Genomic DNA, 19,507 nt, shown 5'->3' with positions numbered 1-19,507 from the left:
TTTCTTCACATGTTACTATACAAAAACACATGTTAAAGAACACATGTTTGCAACAGCCAAACGTGGGTGGTTTTCAACTGAAGGAAACTTCTAACCAAGTGTGCCCAAAACTGTTTAGCAGGATAGATTATGGTACCAAAGGTTGTTTTATAATTTTCCCTTTTCCCCCCTCGAACCTGCAATAGTCATTGCCACCATAAATGCTTCAGGAAATCTAATGTCATCCTCTCAAATATCTTGTCCTGAAACAAACAAAAAACCCCACACCAAACAGTTTCCTTTAAAAACAACAAATGGGGCCCTAGCCAGTTTGGTTCAGCGGATAGAGCGCCAGCCTGTGGATTGAAGGGTCCCAGGTTCCATTCCAGTCAAGGTCACATGTCTGAGTTGTGGGCTCTATCCCCAGTAGGGGGCGTATAGGAGGCAGCCCATCAATGAGTCACTGTCATCATTGATGTTTCTCTCTCTCCCTCCCCCTTCCTCCCTGAAATCAATAAAAATATATTAACAAATAAAAACAACAAATGGGAAACACTAGTCTAATGAGATATTCTGAGAAAAATTGGAAATGTTCACACCGGTGGTTCTTACATTGGAGAATGCCCCAGAATTACTTAGAGGGATTGTTAAATCACATTGCTGGGCCACCTTTCCTACTACCCAGATTCAGTAGCTCTGGGGTGGGACTCAAGAATTTACATATCTAATAAGTTTCAATGAGCTGCTGCAGGTCTGAGGACCATACTTTGAAAGTAGAGGAAGGGAGAGGGAGAGACAAAAACATCAGTGATGAGAGAGAAACATCATTGATAGGCTGCCTCCTGAAGGCCCCCTACTGGAAATTGAACCTGCAACTCAGGCATGTGCCCTTGACTGGAATTGATCCCAGAGGGTAACATGGTACATTAGCATATCAATGACCCTGCACAGTCCTGCAAATCAAGAAACCTACTTAACCCAGCACAATTTATTTAGAATGCATTCTGTTTCCCCATAGAACAGCGGTTCTCAACCTGTGGGTCGTGACCCCTTTGGGAGTCGAACGACCCTTTCACAGGGGTCACCGAAGACCATCGGAAAACACATATATAATTACATATCGTTTTGTGGTTAATCACTGTGCTTTAATGATGTTACATTTGTAACAATGAAATTGGGGGTCACCACAACATGAGGACCTGTATGAAAGGGTCGCGGCATGAGGAAGGTTGAGAACCACTGCCATAGAACATCTGTGAATCTCTCTGGGAAGCAGAGCTTCAAGGAAGCCAGTTTGGAAAATGTTCTACTAGGGATGTTCCTGACCATCAGTAAGATTACAGGCTTCTGAAGGAAGAACAACTTGTGAAAGACAGATATCCAAGTCATGCCTTCAGCAGAGATCCGGGGTCAGGGCAGTAGAGGGCTGTGGGCCATACCACTTAGCAGAAGCTTGGCAGGGCAGCAGATACGGAGAGACCCAAGCCTGCTGCCCAGCAATCAGGCAGCATCAAGGAAGTCTGTCAGCAGGTACCAAAAGCCCATCCACCTTCAGCTTTGGATTAGGACACCAGGTCTTTTTATAGAGACAGGAGCAGCTCTAAATCACACCAGTGTGTATTTCTGAAGAGCTGAAGTTTTTCTAAGGGACAGCTTAGCTGCAGGACAAAGCCTTGCAAGGACCCTGTTACCAATCACTAGAGGTGTGCTGGGCTGCTGCTGGCAGAAGGACTTAACAAGAGATGAAGTCAGAAGCCCTCTAAGGGCGGGACTTGTGTTTTAGTTAGAGGGGAAGTAGGAACCTACAGGCTGCTCACGCTTATCTCAGGAATGCAGGAGATGGGAAAGGAAGTCTAGAGGATGCAGTGATGAAAGCAAAGCCAACAGGAAAAGGGAGAAAAGGAGAGGAAGGAAGTTATTGTGTGGTAGTTTTTAAACAAGCAATCCACCCTGTCTTGGCAAAGGGCTAAACTTATTTTTTTAGTACATTTTTATTGATTTCAGAGAGGAAGGGAGACGGTGAGACAGATAGAAATGTCAATGGTGAGAGAGAATCATGGATTGGCTGCCTCGAGCCTTCAACCTGGGCATGTGCCCTTGATTGAAATAGAACCTGGGACCCTTCAGTGCACAGGTTGACACTCTATCCACTGAGCCAAATCGGCTAGGGCTGTGGGGTTGTTTTGTGGTGACAGATACACAAGTCTGTGACTGTACTAAAATCCTCGAATTAGTTTAAATGAGCATTGTATGGGATGTCTCTATAAAGCTATTAAAATGTTATCACATATTGTTGGGGAACTCAAAGCAAGTGGCATAGGGAGGGAGCATTGGGGGACTTTGACAAAACGGAGCAAGAACTGGCTATGAGTCAGAACGTCTTAGAACCCTTGAGGAATATCCAAGCAGCCCCAGGTTGAGACCCTGAGATTGCAACCAAGTGTCGATATGAACAAACATGCTTTAATGTACCCCAGACAGGGGCTCAGTGAATACTCACTGTGTCATTAATTCTTGCCTGCCTAACCCTGGTGCCTGGCATCATGCCTAACATGTAACGGCCACTCAAAAGTTGCATTCAATAACTGCCTGTGGGAGTCACCAGACTGAGTTATAAACCCAGGTCTTCTAACTTTCTGTGTGACCCCAGAGAAATTCCTTCATCAGGCTGAGCCTGGGGGGGGGGGGAGGGTGGGGAGTGGTCATCACTAGGAAGTAAAGTGTTGCATCTCAGGTGCACCTCGCAGTCTGAAGTTCCACAGTTCCATGAATTAGGTGGCCAATGCAGGGGAGCTTGGTTGTGGGTGAGAAACACCTGAGGGAAATTAGATAGAGCCTGAGACAACCACAAGGTCAGGATCAGCCAGAGGCATGCTTCCCCGCAGATTTCATTCCACAGATCCACTGAGAGCCTTCCATGAGTCAGGTCCCTGATAGGCCATGAAGACACAAAATGAACAAGACTCTGGTACCTACTCACATGGTGGGGGCATCAGATTCATCAGAGTAGTTAGTGGTGAAACAACCCCTTGGAAAGCTGAGTTAAAATATAAGTGGAAAGAAAATTTCAACATTGGATATTTAAAGGAATCAGAACCTTTGTCTGACAAATGCTGAGTCAGTGGCAACAAGTCAGAGTTCCTACACAGATGGCCACTGTGGGGGCAGAGTCTCAGAAGGTGGACCAGACCAACACTTCCTCACCACTCCACAATGAGCCTGCCAAACCTTGGCTCAATTCTCAATCTGTGGCCTTAATTTAACCAGTGTTTTTGAACATACTTGGATCCTGGAACTGGCAGGATCATTCAGCTCTGCTACCCACACAATAAGTGACAGGCCAGTGTCCTCTGTCCAAGGGTCCTGAGGTGCAATCGGCATTGAAAAGATAGATGTTCACAAGGCACAAGTGGAAAGACACTGCAAACAACCAGTGGCAGCAGAGGAAACAAGTCCCTGATGCATGTGAGCCATCACAGTGCAGGTCACTGTAAGAGCAGGGAAGAAGAAATACTGCAGTCATATTTCAAGTCTAAGGCAGAAAGTCCTCCCTCAATTCTATGTTTGGATCTGTGTGACTATTACTCATAAAAATAGTTTTAAACCCAATATACTCAATTTACAATCTCAAACCTCTGGGAGAATCCAAGCTATTATGTCCAAGCCCATTTATCGTCTCCCTGGAGGACAATACATAAAGAGACATGCAGTATGAGCAAAGGATTATGGGTGAGTGAATCATTCAGCCTGAGAATGAGTGATCCAGAGGTTTCTGAGGCCAGAGGGCCATGCAACCATAAGATCCAGGTGCAACCAATTATCATCTGGAAAAATTGGGAGCTTAGCAACGCTACCAATGACTTTTCTTTTGCACAAGTTTTATGCTTAAATCTTTATCTGAAAACTCTCTCCCTAGAACTCTCCACAGAGCCTCTAAGTCTCCAAGAATAGTGTCCTAGGGTGATAGGAAATCCAAGAGCCTCAGCAATTTGCTGTGCCCTGAATTGTTGCCTGCTCAGATGGATATTTTGTCCAGGGTACTGCAAATTTCCTGTCATTTTGCTACATAGCATTCCTTTTTCTTTGGGAACTATTCTCTTGGAAATTCTGGTTAAATCATGCTGGAATATTTTACATATAATGTGTTGATTCCCTGTCACACTTACTTTAATCACTCAATCAATCAATTCACAAATATTGACTAAAGATCCCCTCCAATGCCCCATACACTATGCTAACTTGCTAACTGGTGGGCGGGGGAGGGGGAGAGAAGGGGTGTACAACCAGTTGCCAGCCCAAGCCTGAAGGCAATTCCAGTCTATGATTATATCTGCTTTGTTTGCTGTTGCTTTTTAAATGAGAACAGGAAATTTTACCACTGGTTATAACTCAAGAAGACTACCTGCTCATTAATTCAATCAAAGTTTCACTATTCTGGCAATTTCATCTTACTTTGTATGTTGATCTTTATGCCCATTAAGTGCACATTCTCTCATAGAATTCATGAAGACAATCAGTGAGCAGTGGTTTTGAATCAGGATGGAAAAAGAACACCCACACAGATTTTTGTTTCTGATTTCAAAAAGTTCTTAGAGAGGCCCACAGATCTCCTTCTTTAACATTCCATGACCCATAGTGCCATTATCTTTGGCATCAGCATCTATCAGCATCATTCTTCAATATCCAGGCCCAATTTCCCTCCATGGCTTCTCTTTGCACTCCCAGGCCTGTCAACCCATCTGTGTTATAACATTGATCACCTTAGGTAACCCAGTGTCTATTTTTCCTTAAGGCAGAAAGCTACTGACAGAAGGAATTCCTTCCATTCTTCATCCTAGTATCCCAAACACTCCATTATTCAGTGTCCACTTTGAAAAGTAAATCTCTGGGTAGATCCCAGGTTTCATTGGAGAAGGAAGAAACTGATTCTCTTTCAAAACTAAGTTCAAATATCCAAGAGAAAGATTCAGGCCTAAAAACCCCTGAAACGATGGCCCGTAAAAGCTGACAGTCACGAGGTCATACAATCGAGAACCAAGGAGCTGGCCTGAGAAACTCCCTATGAACTGGAACTCAAGAGAGATTATTATTCACACTGCTTTTTGTATATATTTTTATTGATTTCAGACAGGAAGGGAGAGGGAGAGATAGAAATATCAATGATGAGAGAGAATCATTGATCAGTTGCCTCCACACGCCCCCTACTGGGATCCAGCCTGCAACCTGGGCCTGTGCCCCAACCGGAAATCGAACTGTGACCTCCTGGTTCAGCCATGGGCAAACTACTGCCCACGGGCCGGATCCGGCCCATTTGAAATGAATAAAACTAAAAAAAAAGAGACCGTACCCTTTTATGTAATGATATTTACTTTGAATTTATATTAGTTCACACAAACACTCCATCCATGCTTTTGTTCTGGCCCTCCGGTCCAGTTTAAGAACCCATTGTGGCCCTCGAGTCAAAAAGTTTGCCCACCCCTGTGTTCATAGGTCAATGCTCAACCATTGAGCCACACTGACCAGGCCACACTGCTTTTTGGGAAATGAATCTTTAATCTGGGTATTAATCAGAACTTGGCTGCTACAATTCCATACTTTGCTATAGCCTGGCAAAAGTAAACCTTCTTCTGTTTAAACTCCATCTTCATTTTCAATTACCCATTTCATTTGTGTTCTCTGAAAGGGTAATTGATGTAGCACACATTTGCATTTACTAAGGAAACCAACCATTTTGGAAGGGGCCAGAGAAAAGTGGCCAACAAAAATAATAAATGCAAACTCCAGCTTGTGGCTATAGTCAGTCTCTCATTTACAGCCCTCAATAGAGAAAGTTATGGCCTCGACAGAGGATGTTCGTGGATTTAAACACAACCTCTATAGCCAGTAAGCCTTAGTCCAGTGATGGCGAACCTATGACACGCGTGTCAGAGGTGACACACGAACTCATTTTTTTGGTTGATTTTTCTTTGTTAAATGGCATTTAAATACATAAAATAAGTATCAAAAATATAAGTCTTTGTTTTACTATGGTTGCAATTATCAAAAAAATTCTATATGTGACACGGCACCAGAGTTAAGTTAGGGTTTTTCAAAATGCTGACGCGCCGAGCTCAAAAGGTTCGCCATCACTGCATTAGTCCCTATGTATGTAGATTCATGGTGGCACAAAGTCCTGTTTACCTGTGCATGTGTTTCTCTCAGCTCCTTTTCTTTTCAATATCAAATACCCAAACTACAGGGAACTATTAACTCAATAACCACAAATATTCGCCTGGCTCAAGGTGCTCAAGTAGATACCGTGGGAAATAGGGAAGAAGGGTAAGACATAGTATTATTCTGCCTTCAAGAACTCAGAATCTAATAGTATAGGCATACCTCATTTTATTCCACTTCACTTTATTGCGCTTCACAGATGTTGTGGGTTTTTTAAAAAATTTTTATTGTTGAAAGTATTACATAGGTCCTCCTCCCCCTCTCCCCCCGCCCCTCTTAACCTCTTCCAGCCCACTCCCCTCCCCCGCCCCAGGCCCTCACCACCCCATTGTCTGTGTCCATAGGTTATGTATATATGCATACAAGTTCATTGGTTGATCTCTTCCCACCCACCCTCCCCTGCCTTCCCTCTGAGGTTCAATAGTCTGTTAATGCTTCTATGACTCTGGGTCTATTTTTGATCATCAGTTTATTGGGTTCATTAGATTCTGAATATGAGTGAGACCATATGATACTTATCTTTCTCTGACTGGCTTATTTCACTCAGCATAACAGTCTCCAGTTCCATCCATGCTGTTACAAATGGTAAGAGTTCCTTCTTTTTTACAGCTGCATACTGTTCCATTGTGCAGCTGTACCACCGTTTTTTGATCCACTCTTCTGCTGATGGGCACTCAGGCTGTTTCCAGATCTTAGCTATGGTGAATTGTGCTGCTATGAACATAGGGGTGCATATATCCTTTCTGATTGGTGTTTCTGGTTTCTTGGGATATATTCCTAGAAGTGGTATGAGTGGGTAAAATGGGAGTTCCATTTTCAGTTTTTTGAGGAATCTCTATACTGTTTTCCACAGTGGCTGCATCAGTCTGCATTCCCACCAGCAGTGCACGAGTGTTCCCTCTCAGTCCCTCTTCTGAAGTGGGGGTGTCACTGGAAGATGGGCAGAATTTGAACAGACAGATGGTTGGGGGAAAGCAGTCCAGGTGCAGGAAGCCGTAATACCAAGAAGTGGCAGAATGTCACTCAAGTTCTATAAAAACAGGTAATCTATTTTGGTCAGACTTTAGGAAACCAGGTGAGAAGGAATGTAAAATTAGGCTAGAAGCAAATTGTATAGTCCCCTGAGAACATCTGAGAACTTTCTAGTTAACTTTAGAGAGAACATGGAGCTGCTGCTCTCCATCTTTGAATAGGAAAGTAAAGTGATAAAAAATGGTACTAGCCTGGCCGGCATGGCTCAGTGGTTGAGCATCGACCTATGAACCAGGAGGTCACCATTTGATCCCTGGTCAGGGCACATGCCCGGGTTGAGGGCTCGATTCCCAATGTGGGGCGTGCAGGAGGCAGCGGGTCCATGATTCTCTCTCATCATTGATGTTTCTATCTCTCTCTCCCTCTCCCTTCCTCTCTGAAATCAATACAAATATATTCTTAAAATGGCACTAAAGTAATATTGTACTTAAAAGACCAGAAGTTGGCAAAAAACAGTAGAGTGAGTTTGAATGACAGAGACTAAAAGTGAGACTGTTATAATAATATTAAAAAAAGAGAGGAGCGTATTTCAATTGTGAGGACTGATGGGGTGGGAAGGTTTGAAGATGGTGCTTTAACAATGGTCTCCAGTGTCCCTTAGAGTGCACAAGTCTGTGAAGTGAGAAGCAGTGTTACCAGTAAAAAAAAAAAAAATTCCAGATGAAAATGTCCTGCTCTCCCCAGCATTGCACTTTTTAATGCAGAGTAATTTTGTCAACTGATTACATGTTTTAAATGCAAATAGAAATTTCTAGCCTAGCCTGAGACTTTAATTGTATATCCTGAGCCAGGTGTTCTGTTCCTAATACATATCTCCAAATATGGCATTTCAGAAGACTGCTTTGGCTGGTCTGGTATGGTATGGCCAACACAAACGACATTAACCGCCTTTCTCCAGATTTAAGATTCATGGAGTCTCTTAGTGGCCATATGACTCATTTCCACCTTTAGCCTTGCTGACAGAAGTAGGTGCAGTGATCCTCCAAAACCTCAGATGTAAGTAAGGTTTCAAGAGTTCATTTAACAACAGAATCAAAACTCTTCCTCTTATACATGTGCAAAAACAATCCAATGCAGAGAACTTGACTATATGAACTTTACACACATGTTATAGCTTTTTGTTTTGTTTTGTTTTTGTTTTCACACTAGAAGCCCAGTGCATGGATTCATGCACATTGAAAGGAAATTAATTAGAAGGTGGCTGGTGGGGCTGGGTGAGACAGGCCAGACACACCCTGGAGCCAACTTCCTGTGGTCCCTCTTCTGGGGCAGCACCGGGGCTTGAAGGGTGTCTGTGAAGTGAGCAGGGTACTTCCAGCAGGTGGGGTCCCTTGACCTGGCCAGCAGGGATCAGGCTGCAACCGCAGTCCAACATCCCCTGAGTGGTCCTGGAGTGTGAGAGGGCACTCTGCAAAGTTGCTGTCGCTCGGCAGCTCCTGTGTTGAGCATCTGCCCCCTGGTAGTAAGTATGTGTCATACCTACCGGCCAGTTGGCTGGTCACTTAGCCTTTTATATATAGATAGATACTGTGTCTTTGTTAGGCTGCAAAGAAGCCTAAACTTCTAGGAGTGGGAATGGGAAGGATTTACTCTCACTTGGATAGATTTGCTGTGATATCGCAGCTGGTTATATAACTAGGAAGCTAATGGGGCCCTAGATCCTCATCGCCCTCTTTCAGAGGTTCTTGACTGTGGGCCTCTTACCTTCTCTCTTACTGGAGACATAATGTCTGCTTGCTAAGAGGGTGCCTCAGAAATGATCTTCAAAATCTTTCCCCTGGCACATAAGGTGATTTGCCTCAGGACCTGCTGGCCAAGAGTATCTCCCTTCCACAGCTTTCCAAAACTTGGGGCTTGGAGTGAAACCCCCATCTTTGAATTCAATAACCCCAGCCGAGCACATTTCCTGAGAGACTCTGTGGAGAGGAGCCAAGGAAGGACTTTGAAAGGTTCTCCAATTGGTTTCTGCTCATGTGAGGTCTGAGCAGAGCCTGAGGACCAGTGAGGAATCAGGATAGGCTGGGGATTGCAAGGAGGAGAGCTGTAGCTTCTAGCAGGGGGCAGCCTGCCTGCTGGCTGGAGGAGCCAGGCCAGCCAGGGAGAGTAGTGAGTGCCCAGCCTGGAAAACCCATGATTCTGTGGGTGGCTGGGCCCTGGCATCAACCCACACTATACAAGGGTGGAAGCTGAGAGAAAACAGAGTGGAGGGCAGAGAAAGGGAGTGATGGCAGTCAGATGGAAAAAGAGAAGAGGCCCCTTGGCTGAGAAAGGCTCCACCAGATGTACAGGCAGCTCAAAGAAGCCTCCTAATTTAGAGTTCAACGGCCTCTAGCTAGTTTCTCAACTTCTCCCTCTGCTTCCCCTCCCCCTCTGGGTTCATTTTCAACCTGACTCCTGCTAAAGGGGATGGGAATGGCACTTATGTGGCACTGAGGATAAAGTCTCCTTTCCACTTTGCCCAGAATCAGTTCCTACCAAATGGCTTAAACTTGCAAGAGTCAGCTCAAAACACAAATGTTCCTTTTTATCACTTCATACATTTGTTTGACTCATTTATTTGGAGATGTGCAGAGAATTTCCAGCAGCCATTCCTATGTCTCCCAAGCACGCATCTGGGGAAACCCTGTCCCCGCCCCCCCCCTCATCCCCCATGCGATCCTTCATCTACAACTCAGTAGGTTTGTTTCTCAGACCCCAGATTTAAACTGCCCACTGTGTGGATCGCAAAGCCAAATATTGGCACGCCCTATCTACGTCAACCACTCTCTCAGGGATTTCTTCTCAGTTCCATGGACACAAGGGTGCATCCATGCTGCCCTGCTCCCCTGAAACTCTTTGCTAACCTAAGATTCCCTGATGAAGGAATAAGCTTGAGGTTTTTATTATTTCATTTTATTTTTTAAAAATGTTTTTATTGATTTCAGAGAGGCAGGGAGAGGGAGAGAGAGAGAAAGAGAGAGAGAGAGAGAGAGAGAGAGAGAGAGAAACATCAATGATGAGAATCACTGATCTGCTGCCTCCTGTATGCCCCTACTGGGGATGGAACCTGAAACCTGGGCTTGTGCCCTGACTGGGAATTGAACTGTGACCTCCAGGTTCATAGGTCAATGATCAACCACTGAGTCACGCCCCTCGGGCAAGCTTGAGGTTTTTAAAAGGCATTTCTAAAGAAGGTTTTGCTGCCCAGCCAGCATGGCTCAGTGGTTAAGTGTCGATCTATGAACTGAAAGGTCACAGTTCAATTCCGGGTCAGGGCGCATGCCCAGGTTTCAGGCTCAATCCCTAGTAGGGGCGTGCAGGAGGCAGCCAATCAGTGATTCTCTCTCATCATTGATGTTTCTATCTATCTCTCCCTCTCCCTCTCTGAAATCAATAAAAATATATTTTAAAAAATAAAGAATTGGCTCAAGTAGTTCTCCAATACCAGGAGAACTCTAATAAATACCAGGTTTCCTTTAGAATCTAGAGACCACGCCCTCAAGAAGCTACACCCTTTCTCCCTGGGGCTAACGGAGCTAACAGAGTGCATGCCACATGTCACCACATGTCACCACGCTCAGCGGGCACCTCTCTCCCAGAGGCTCAGACTTTCTCAGAATCCCCAGCTAGAGGGGTTGGGAACAGTAGTCAAGGCCCTCCCTGCTTGTGCTGTCTGAAAGAGTATGCAAATGACCCAGCCTACAGCTTCAGGGGATGGCCTAGGACCTCTGTGGGAGGAGATAGGGGCTCCTTTCAGGACTACCGACTACCTGCCAGACCCCTGAGATCAGGCCCTGAGCAACCCCGTGTAAGGAGGCAAAATTCTGGATAGTGAGAAACTGATAGTGGGAAAGGGCACATAGTAAGAATAGAGCCACTGTTGTCTAATAATTATTCACCACATAATCACTATGGATGAAAGGTTTTCTTACAGACCCTGGGACACTGGAGGATGAAACGAGGGTGTAAAAAGATAAGATGCCTGGATGGGTCCATGACTCAGTAAGAAAATACCTTTAAGAACAGACCAAGGACAGGACATGCTTTGATTTGGTAGCTGTGCCCAGACCCTGACCCCCTCCGGGAGTTTTTCTCAGGAATGCTGACAGTCCTCTGGTCCCAGGAATGGGCTGAGTTGTTTGTAACATCACAGATTAGCCACCTTGTTATCGGGCTTTGAGCTCCTAAAGGCCTGACTGCAGACCCTCCTTCCCCTTTCCCTGTTACACTGCAGCCTGCAGCTGCACATAGCTGTCTCCTCCCTCCTGTGTATATAACCAGCCAGCTGGCAAGGGGGTCACAGCAGATTCTTGTGGGTGACCTGCTGCTCTTCCCCTGCTGCCCGCAGGATTGGAATAAACGCTCATATAGGATTCCAACCCGTCTCTGCTGAATTGGCTCAAGTAGTGACAGGCAGTGGGGACCCATTGGTTGTCTGGCTACAAAAGGAGCCCGCACCCAAACTTCTTGGAGTCACCTTCTGCTCCGATATGATTCTACTTCGACCCCTGGAACATCAGACACAGAGGGGACTTGGATCCTGGCCCCTCTGGATGCCTGGCGAGGGTCTGGCAATGGTGCCCAAATGGGAGGCTCCCTCCTCCTCCCCACGTCCCAGGGCGCCGAGAAAGGCTTCTGACACAAACAAAGGGCACCCTCTGCACCTCCCTCCGTCCCCTCCTCAGCGAAGGGGAGGTTACCCCTGCCCTACCTGGGAAGCCGAGGGTAAGCGGGAGTGGAAACAGCAGCAGCAGCAGCAGCAGCAGCAGCGCGGGGCCCCTCATGGTGCTCCAGCCCTCAGCTCAGCTCCGCAGCGCCGCGCGCTTCCCTGTCGAGAGGAGACCAAGGGGCAGAGCTGCAAAACTCCTCCTCTCCTCTTTCCCTCCCTCAGCCTTAGGGCCTGCCCTCCTTCCTCCGCCTCCCTGGAATGCTGGCGCCATTGGGGCTCCCACCCACCCTCTTCTTCGGGGCCAAGCGCTTCTTCTCACCCCCCCACCGCCCAGGAGCAGTGCGGGACAGGGATATCTTTCTGTTCTCCAAGTTCAAGCCTTCTCACCTGAATACACACAGGTGGACCAACTGCCTCCTACATCAAGGGCCCCCAGCACAATATCATTGATGTAGGAAGCTGCATGAGTCTCATAGAAAGAGAAGGGGCAGCCCTAGCGGGTTTGGCTCAGTGGATGGAGTGTTGGCCTGTGGACTGAAGGGTCTTGGGTTCAATTCTGGTCAGGACACATGCGGAGGTTGTGGGCTCGGTCCCCAGTGTGGGGTGTGCAGGAGGGAACTGATCAATGATTCTCCCTCATCCTGGATGTTTCTATTTCTCCCTCTCCCTTCCTCTACAAGGGGAAAGCCTTAACTCACCTCTGGGAGGACATTTTCCTTACTAATCTTGATGATGAATTCCCAGAAAACATCATTTGGGGAACTAGTTTTGGAGAGGGGCTTCCAACAACAGACACTCCAAATCTTGGTCATAGGTGTGGTTACACGAATCAGGCTGGGTCAATAGAACTCCCCCACCCCCACCCCGCCCCCCAGGTATTGTCATTAGAGGGATGAGAGTAAGTTTCCATGCAGTTCAGTCAGAGGCTTGCTCAGAGATTTTTAAAACAGAATCTAGTTGAAAGAATCCCTCTTGGTTTCTTCTCTGGTTAGGCATTGTGTAAATGTGACCAAAAAATGCTAGTTTTGTTTTGGGCTCAGAACAAGAGAAGTCTCTGTAATATGTCTAGGCTTCTGTGAAAGCTGCTTTGCACCTGGGCCATATGATCTAGGGCAGTCGCCAACCAGTAGTCTGCGGACCACTGGTGGTCCGTGAGGTCCGAAAGGTTGGTGACCGCTGGTTTAAGGAAAGCTTTGGAGCAGCAGTCGCCAACCAAATGGTGCTCAAATGTCAGTGGCAGGCAGAGATGCATTAAAAAAAAAAAAAAAGTCTATTTTTTTTCTTTGTTGTTGAGAGTATTGCAGATGTCCCCCCTTTCATTCTCCCTTGACTGCTACCACTCAGTTCCTGCCCTGCCTCAGGCCTTCACCACACTATTGCCTGTGTCCATGGGCAATGCATATATGCATATAAATTATTTGGTTAATCTTTTCTCACCACCCTCGCCCCTTCCCTCTGATTTTTGAAGTCTTTGGCAAAATCCTATAGTTGAAGGAAAACCTGACCCTTAGAATTTTGTAGCCAATCTCTTCCATCCTTTGTGAATAAGGACTCTCCTTTTAAGAAACAACTTTTGACTTGCCGCTGGACCTTAATAGATGGGACACTTAATCATGGGCCGCCATGTTGCCATGTAACCTGGGCTATCCATCATAAACTGAGTGTTGTCTAACAGGCTGAGCCATAAAGTTGGGTGTGCCTAGTGGCACTCCATCACTAAATGGAAGGTATAGACATGTAATCAGGATTGAGTAAGTCTTGAAGACATAAGTAATTGTATTATGAAGTGGCCCAAAAGCCCGTGGCCTCTATTTCTGCTACATTGCCTTCTCTCTTCCAGCCTAGAACTCTGTCCTGATGGAGCATTCCCTATGACCAATTGTCTGAGGAGGAAAAACCTAGGCCTCTTTTATAGATAGCTCTGCATGGCATGCAGATACCACCTGAATGTGGTAAGTGGTAATACTATAGCCCTACCTTATGAGAGCTCTGAAGGACAGCAGTGAGGGGAAATCCTCTCAGTAGGCAAGACTTTGAGTGGTCTACCTGGTTACTTGGACAGACACATTGGATATAAGTTTTCCTTCTCTGTCCATATGCTTCTACCAAAATTACTATTCATAGTCTTACAGAATCCCTTATCCACCATCATGGTATTCTACACAGCATTGCTTCCAATCAATGAACTCACTTCACAGCAAATAAAGTGAAGCAAATGGCCTATGGTCATTGAGTCTATGCTCCCCATCATCCTGACACAGGTTAATAGAAGTGTGTTGGCCTTTTGAAGACATAGTTATGGCACCAGCTAAGGGGCAACACCTTACAGGGCTGGGCAAAGTCTTCCTGTATGCTTTATATGCTGAATCAGCATCCAATATATAGTGCTGCTTCTCTCATAGACAATATTTATTAATCTGTGAGTATAATGGTTCACTATAAGCTCAAGTGATCTATTAGCAAAATGTTCCTTCACATTCCCATGATGCATAGGCTCTGCTGGTGTAGAGGTCTTTGTTCCAAAGGCAGAGATGCTTTCATGAGGGATCCTGCGGGGAGCCGGTCCAACCTTGCTGTTTCAAGGGACCTGGCATATATGGCATACTGTTCTTAATATGTTTGCTCACCTTCTTGGCACTATGTGTTTTAACCAAGGTCTCTGAGAAAGGTTGTTTCCCCAGGTAGGGATTTTCCCCTGAAGTTAGGGAGGGAATAAAACCTCTTAACTAAGTGCCAGGCGGGTAATTAATCACTTTAACTACGAACAATCATGCTTAAGCTACATAATCTTTACTCCCTGGAATGGAGATAAGAAACGCCCTAACCTTTGTAATAGAGATTGATAGGATTGAATCAACTGGTGTAAATACAGTTGTAACAAGACAGCAAGAGACAGAACCTAGGCACAGAACCTACACAGAACGTTCTCTAGAGACAGAAGAACTTCGTTAGAGAGAACATGGCAAAAGATCCTGGACAGCAACTGGCCTCAGAACCTAGAGACAGAACCTAGCGAGAGAACATGGCAAAAGATCCTGGACTGAACCTGACTACAGAAATTGGCAAGAGAACCTGACTAGAACCTGGTGACTGAACCTGGCTGGAGAACCTGGACAGAACCTGGCTGGAGAACCTAACGAGGGAACTTGGCTATAGAACCTGGCTGGAGAACCTGGATCACCTAGCAAGAGAACATGGACACAGAACCTGGCTGGAGAACCTAGCGAGGGAACATGGCTACAGAACCTGGATGGAGAACCTGGAGAACCTAGCAAGAGAACATGGACACAGAACCTGGCTGGAGATCCTAAGCAGAACCTCTCTGGAGATCCAGACTAGAACTTGGCTGGAGATCCTGGCTGGAGATCCTGGCTAGGCTGCTGATCAACTGAACACTGTCTCCGTGTCATTCCTTCTTCGCCGACTCCGTCTACACCTTTGGGAACCCCTGGACCTGCTGGGGTTGGACCCCGGCATCTGGCGCCCGAACAGGGTTCCCTTAGGTAAGTCCCCCCGTACTTGGGACAGATAGGACTGCACCGTAGGGTGCTTCAGACCCCCCCTATAGAGGATTAGTAGGGTAAGAAGGTGGATAGAACAGAACTTAGATTGAGAAGATGTGCCATACTGAGTCCAAAGAAAGAAGACTCTGTATTGATTCTTAGATTGAGAAGATGTGCCATACTGAGTCCAAAGAAAGAAGACTCTGTATTGATCTTTAGATTAAGAAGATGTGCCATACTGAGTCTAAAGAAATACTGAAATGAAAGTAGAGACACTGCTGTGTGGACACTTGTGCCACTGAATAAACAGATGGAGAAGGGGCCACTGTTTGTCTAGAGTGATTAATCCTGACTATTAAGAGGAATAGTGCTGCTACTATCATACAATGGGGGAAAGAAGGGTAACATCTGGAAAGCAGGAAATCTTCAAGGGTGCCTCTTAATAGTCCCATGTCCTAGAGTTAAAGTGAACATAAAACTACAAGAACCAACTCAGGCAGGGCTGCTAATATCCCAGAGCCTTCAAGAATGAAAATTAATAGAGAAACCAAGATGGCGGCATAGGTAAACACTGGAGATTGCTGCCTCGCACAACCACTTCAAGAATACAACTAAAAGACAGAACGGGCATCATCCAGAACCATAGGAAGGCTGGCTGAGTGAAAATACTACAACTAGAAGAGAAAAGCATACCGAGACTCAGAGGAGCTACAGTGCAGAAGTTAAGTGCACAGGTACAGAGGCGGAGGCGGAAAGGGCTGGCGGCTGAGGACACGGTTAGCTTTTTCAATCGAGAAGGAGTCTCATGCTCCTGACTCCTCTGAACTCCAGTTCTGGGCGAGTCTCTGGGGACCCAGACTGATACGGGGAGAGGCTAGAGTCTGGCATCGTTCACATCTCAAGGTCGGCTTTCTCTCAGAGGTGCTTGCAGCAATTGCCTGGACACTGAGACTCGGGGCCTCTTAGGGCAAGACTGCTGATCAGCCAAAGCTGTTTGCTCCACCCTATTGATCCCCTGGGACCCCGCCCCACCCAAGCTGTGCATGGAGGCTTTTGCAATCTGAAAATTACCTAACAAACTTGCGGCTGGCCCAAGGCCCAAGGGCAACTTGCATTCCTTCACAGCTGAGCTCCTGCTGAGTTAGCCTCAGGAAAAGGCTAGATTAGCACCTCCTGAGAGATCCAGAAGTCAGTGTACCCGGTGGCCAGAGTGGGACCATCCAGATTGCAGCTTCTCGGACCCATAAGGGACACACTCAGGAGGCAGACTCAGTGAGCACCAAAGCCCCACTGAAGCAAGTCTTGCCCCATAAGGGTGTCTTCAGCACAGAAGTTCTCCCACTGCAGACACAGCTGATTCTCACAGCCAATTGGCCTGGAGGTCAATTCCTACCAGTGATACCTACAACAATCAAGGCGTAACTACAACAAGACTGTGCACACAGTCCAAAAGGGGGTGCACCAAGAGTGTCCACCTCAGGTAATTGGGGAGGCTGAGCCACTGGGCCCTATCCGACACCTAGCACACAAAGCCACTCTACCAATACAGGGAAGCATAAAAAAATGCAGAGACAAAGAAACAGGACACAAATGACAGAAATGGAGGAAAGCAAATGACTGGATATAGAGTTCAAAACCACACTTATAAGGTTTTTCAAGAATTTTCTAGAAACCACTGATAAATTTAGTGAGATCCTGGAGGATATGAAAAAAGACCAACTAGAAATAAAGCATACACTGACTGAAATAAAAAATAATATACAGAGATCCAACAGCAGACAAGAGTATCCCAAGAATCAAGTCAAAGATTTGAAATACGAAGAAGCAAAAATAACCCAACCGGAAAAAAAAGAATGCAAAAATATGAAGATAGTGTAAGGAGCCTTTGGGACAACTTCAAGTGCACCAACATCCTAATTATAGGGGTGCCAGAAGAAGAGAGAGAGCAATATATTGAAAACCTATTTGAAGAAATAATGACAGAAAACTTCCCCTACCTGGTGAAAGAAATGGACTTACAAGTCCAGGAAGCACAGAGAACCCCAAACAAAAGGAATCCAAAGAGGACCACACCAGGACACATCATAATTAAAATGCCAAGAGAAAAAGACAGAGAGAATCTTGAAAGCAGCAAGAGAAAGACAGTCAGTTACCTACAAGGGAGTACCCATACGACTGTCAGCTGATTTCTCAACAGAAACTTTGCAGGCCAGAAGGGAGTGGCAAGAAATATTCAGTGATGAATACCAAGAACCTACAACCAAGATTACTTTATCCAGCAAAGCTATCATTCAGAATTGAAGGTCAGAAAAAGAGTTTCACAGATAAGGAAAAGCTAAAGGAGTTCATCACCACCGAACCAGTATTATATGAAATGCTGAAAGGCATCCTATAAGAAGAGGAAGAAGAAGAAAAAGGTAAAGATACAAATTATGAACAACAAATACACATTTATCAACAAGTGAATCTAAGAATCAAGTGAATAAATAATCTGATGAACAGAATAAGCTGGTGAATATGATAGAATCAGGGGCATAGAAAGGGAATGGACTGACTATTCTTGGGGAGAAAGGGGTATGCAGGATGAGGGAAGAGACTGGAAAAATATCATATACCTATGGATGAGGACAGTGCAGGGGGATAAGGGCAGAGGGTAGGGTGGGAACCGGGTGGAGGGGAGCTATGGAGGGATAAAAGGAACAACTGTAATAATCTGAACAATAAAGATTTAATTTTTTTAAAAAAAGAATGAAAATTAGTATCACTCCACCAAGCAAAGAACCATGACCATCAGCTAAGGTATCTGTTGACAGAAAAAAGAATATGGAATGGAATATTACTTGGCCAGAAAAAAAGAACAAAACCTTACCATTCGCAAAAGCATGGATTGACCTAGAGAGTGTTATGCTAAGTGAAATAAGTCAGCCAGAGAAAGGCAAATACCATATGATTTCACGTATATGTGGAATCTAAAAAACATTATAAATGAACAAACAAAACAGAAACCAAGAACAGACTGATGGTTGCCAGAGGAGGCGGGGAGGTTGGTGAAGAGATTGATAAGTATAGATTGGTAGTTACAAAATAGTTATGATGTACAATAGTAAGGTACATCACAGAAATTTAGTCAATAATATTATAATAATATGGTGCCAGGTGGGTATGGATATATCAGGAAGGACCACTTTGTAAAGTATATGATTATCTAACCACTATGCTGCACACCTGAAACTCATACAAAAGACATTTAATATAAACTGTAATTGAAAAAATTTAAAAAATAAAAAAAATGTACAAAAAAAGAATATGTAATGGTAGAATATGAGAAGGTATTATAAATATCAGCTATGATCATGTGACCATTGCAGAGACAAAGCCTGTAATAGTTATGAACATTTTTCCTTGTTTTAATACAAATATGTTCAAACTAGAGGGCCGGTGCATGAAATTCGTGGAAGGGTAGGGTTCCTAGGCCTGGCCCCGATCAGGGTCAATCAGGTTCCCTGCCTCCTTGCCACCAATCAGGGCCTGCTGGCTCAGGGGAGGGGCTGTGGGAGGTTTCCATCCCCAGTTTGGAACATGCAGGAGGCAGCCTATCAATGATTCTCTATCATCATTGATGTTTCTGTCTCTCTTTCCCTTTCTGAAATCAATCAAATACATAATTTTAATATGCAAGATTTTTAGAGGAAGAAAGGTAGGGCAAGAGAGCTATTAGAAATAAAGGCTAGGGGGGGCATTTGAGATCTTGCTCACATTTCAAATAGGGTAACATAAGGTGGTCCTCCGGGGGTGACAGGTGAGGAGTGGCAGTGGGTGGAGCAGGGCACTGTGGGCTGAGGAACGGGCTGTAATGACTGGGAATGTTTGTGACAGTGACACCGAGCATGTGTTGGGGCCATCGCTGGGATCATTCATCCCCAGGAGGTTTTGATTCCAGATGGGAGAAGAAACACAGGGATCAGCGGGCTTTTCTTAGCCTAGAAGGTGGCGTGATCAGCAGGAGAGGGCTGCCCTGCTTCCCTACAAATGTAAACAGTGTACCTGGACAAGGAAGTCAGTCCCCTGGCCAAATCAATGCTCAGCCAGCCCTGGTGGCTGTATCCTGCCACTCTCTGGCTGTACTGCGGTG

The 19,507-nt window shown here is 45.5% G+C and overlaps 1 protein-coding gene across 1 annotated transcript in view; it reads right to left on the bottom strand.

Moving 5' to 3' along the window:
* SRPX (sushi repeat containing protein X-linked) overlaps window positions 1-11,987 on the bottom strand; it is a gene marked incomplete at both ends in the record, with an annotated part of 81,354 nt that extends 69,367 nt beyond the window's left edge. The window contains one exon of the mRNA XM_081081809.1: window positions 11,915-11,987. Coding sequence (XP_080937935.1) covers window positions 11,915-11,987 — 73 coding nt within the window. The remainder of the gene's footprint in view (window positions 1-11,914) is intronic.
* Window positions 11,988-19,507: the final 7,520 nt, after the last annotated feature.

This window comes from Myotis nattereri (genome assembly GCF_964212035.1).
Source record: "Myotis nattereri genome assembly, chromosome: X".
In the NCBI taxonomy this organism is placed as follows: Eukaryota; Metazoa; Chordata; class Mammalia; order Chiroptera; family Vespertilionidae; genus Myotis; species Myotis nattereri.
This window is presented reverse-complemented; position numbering and strand designations above follow the sequence as displayed.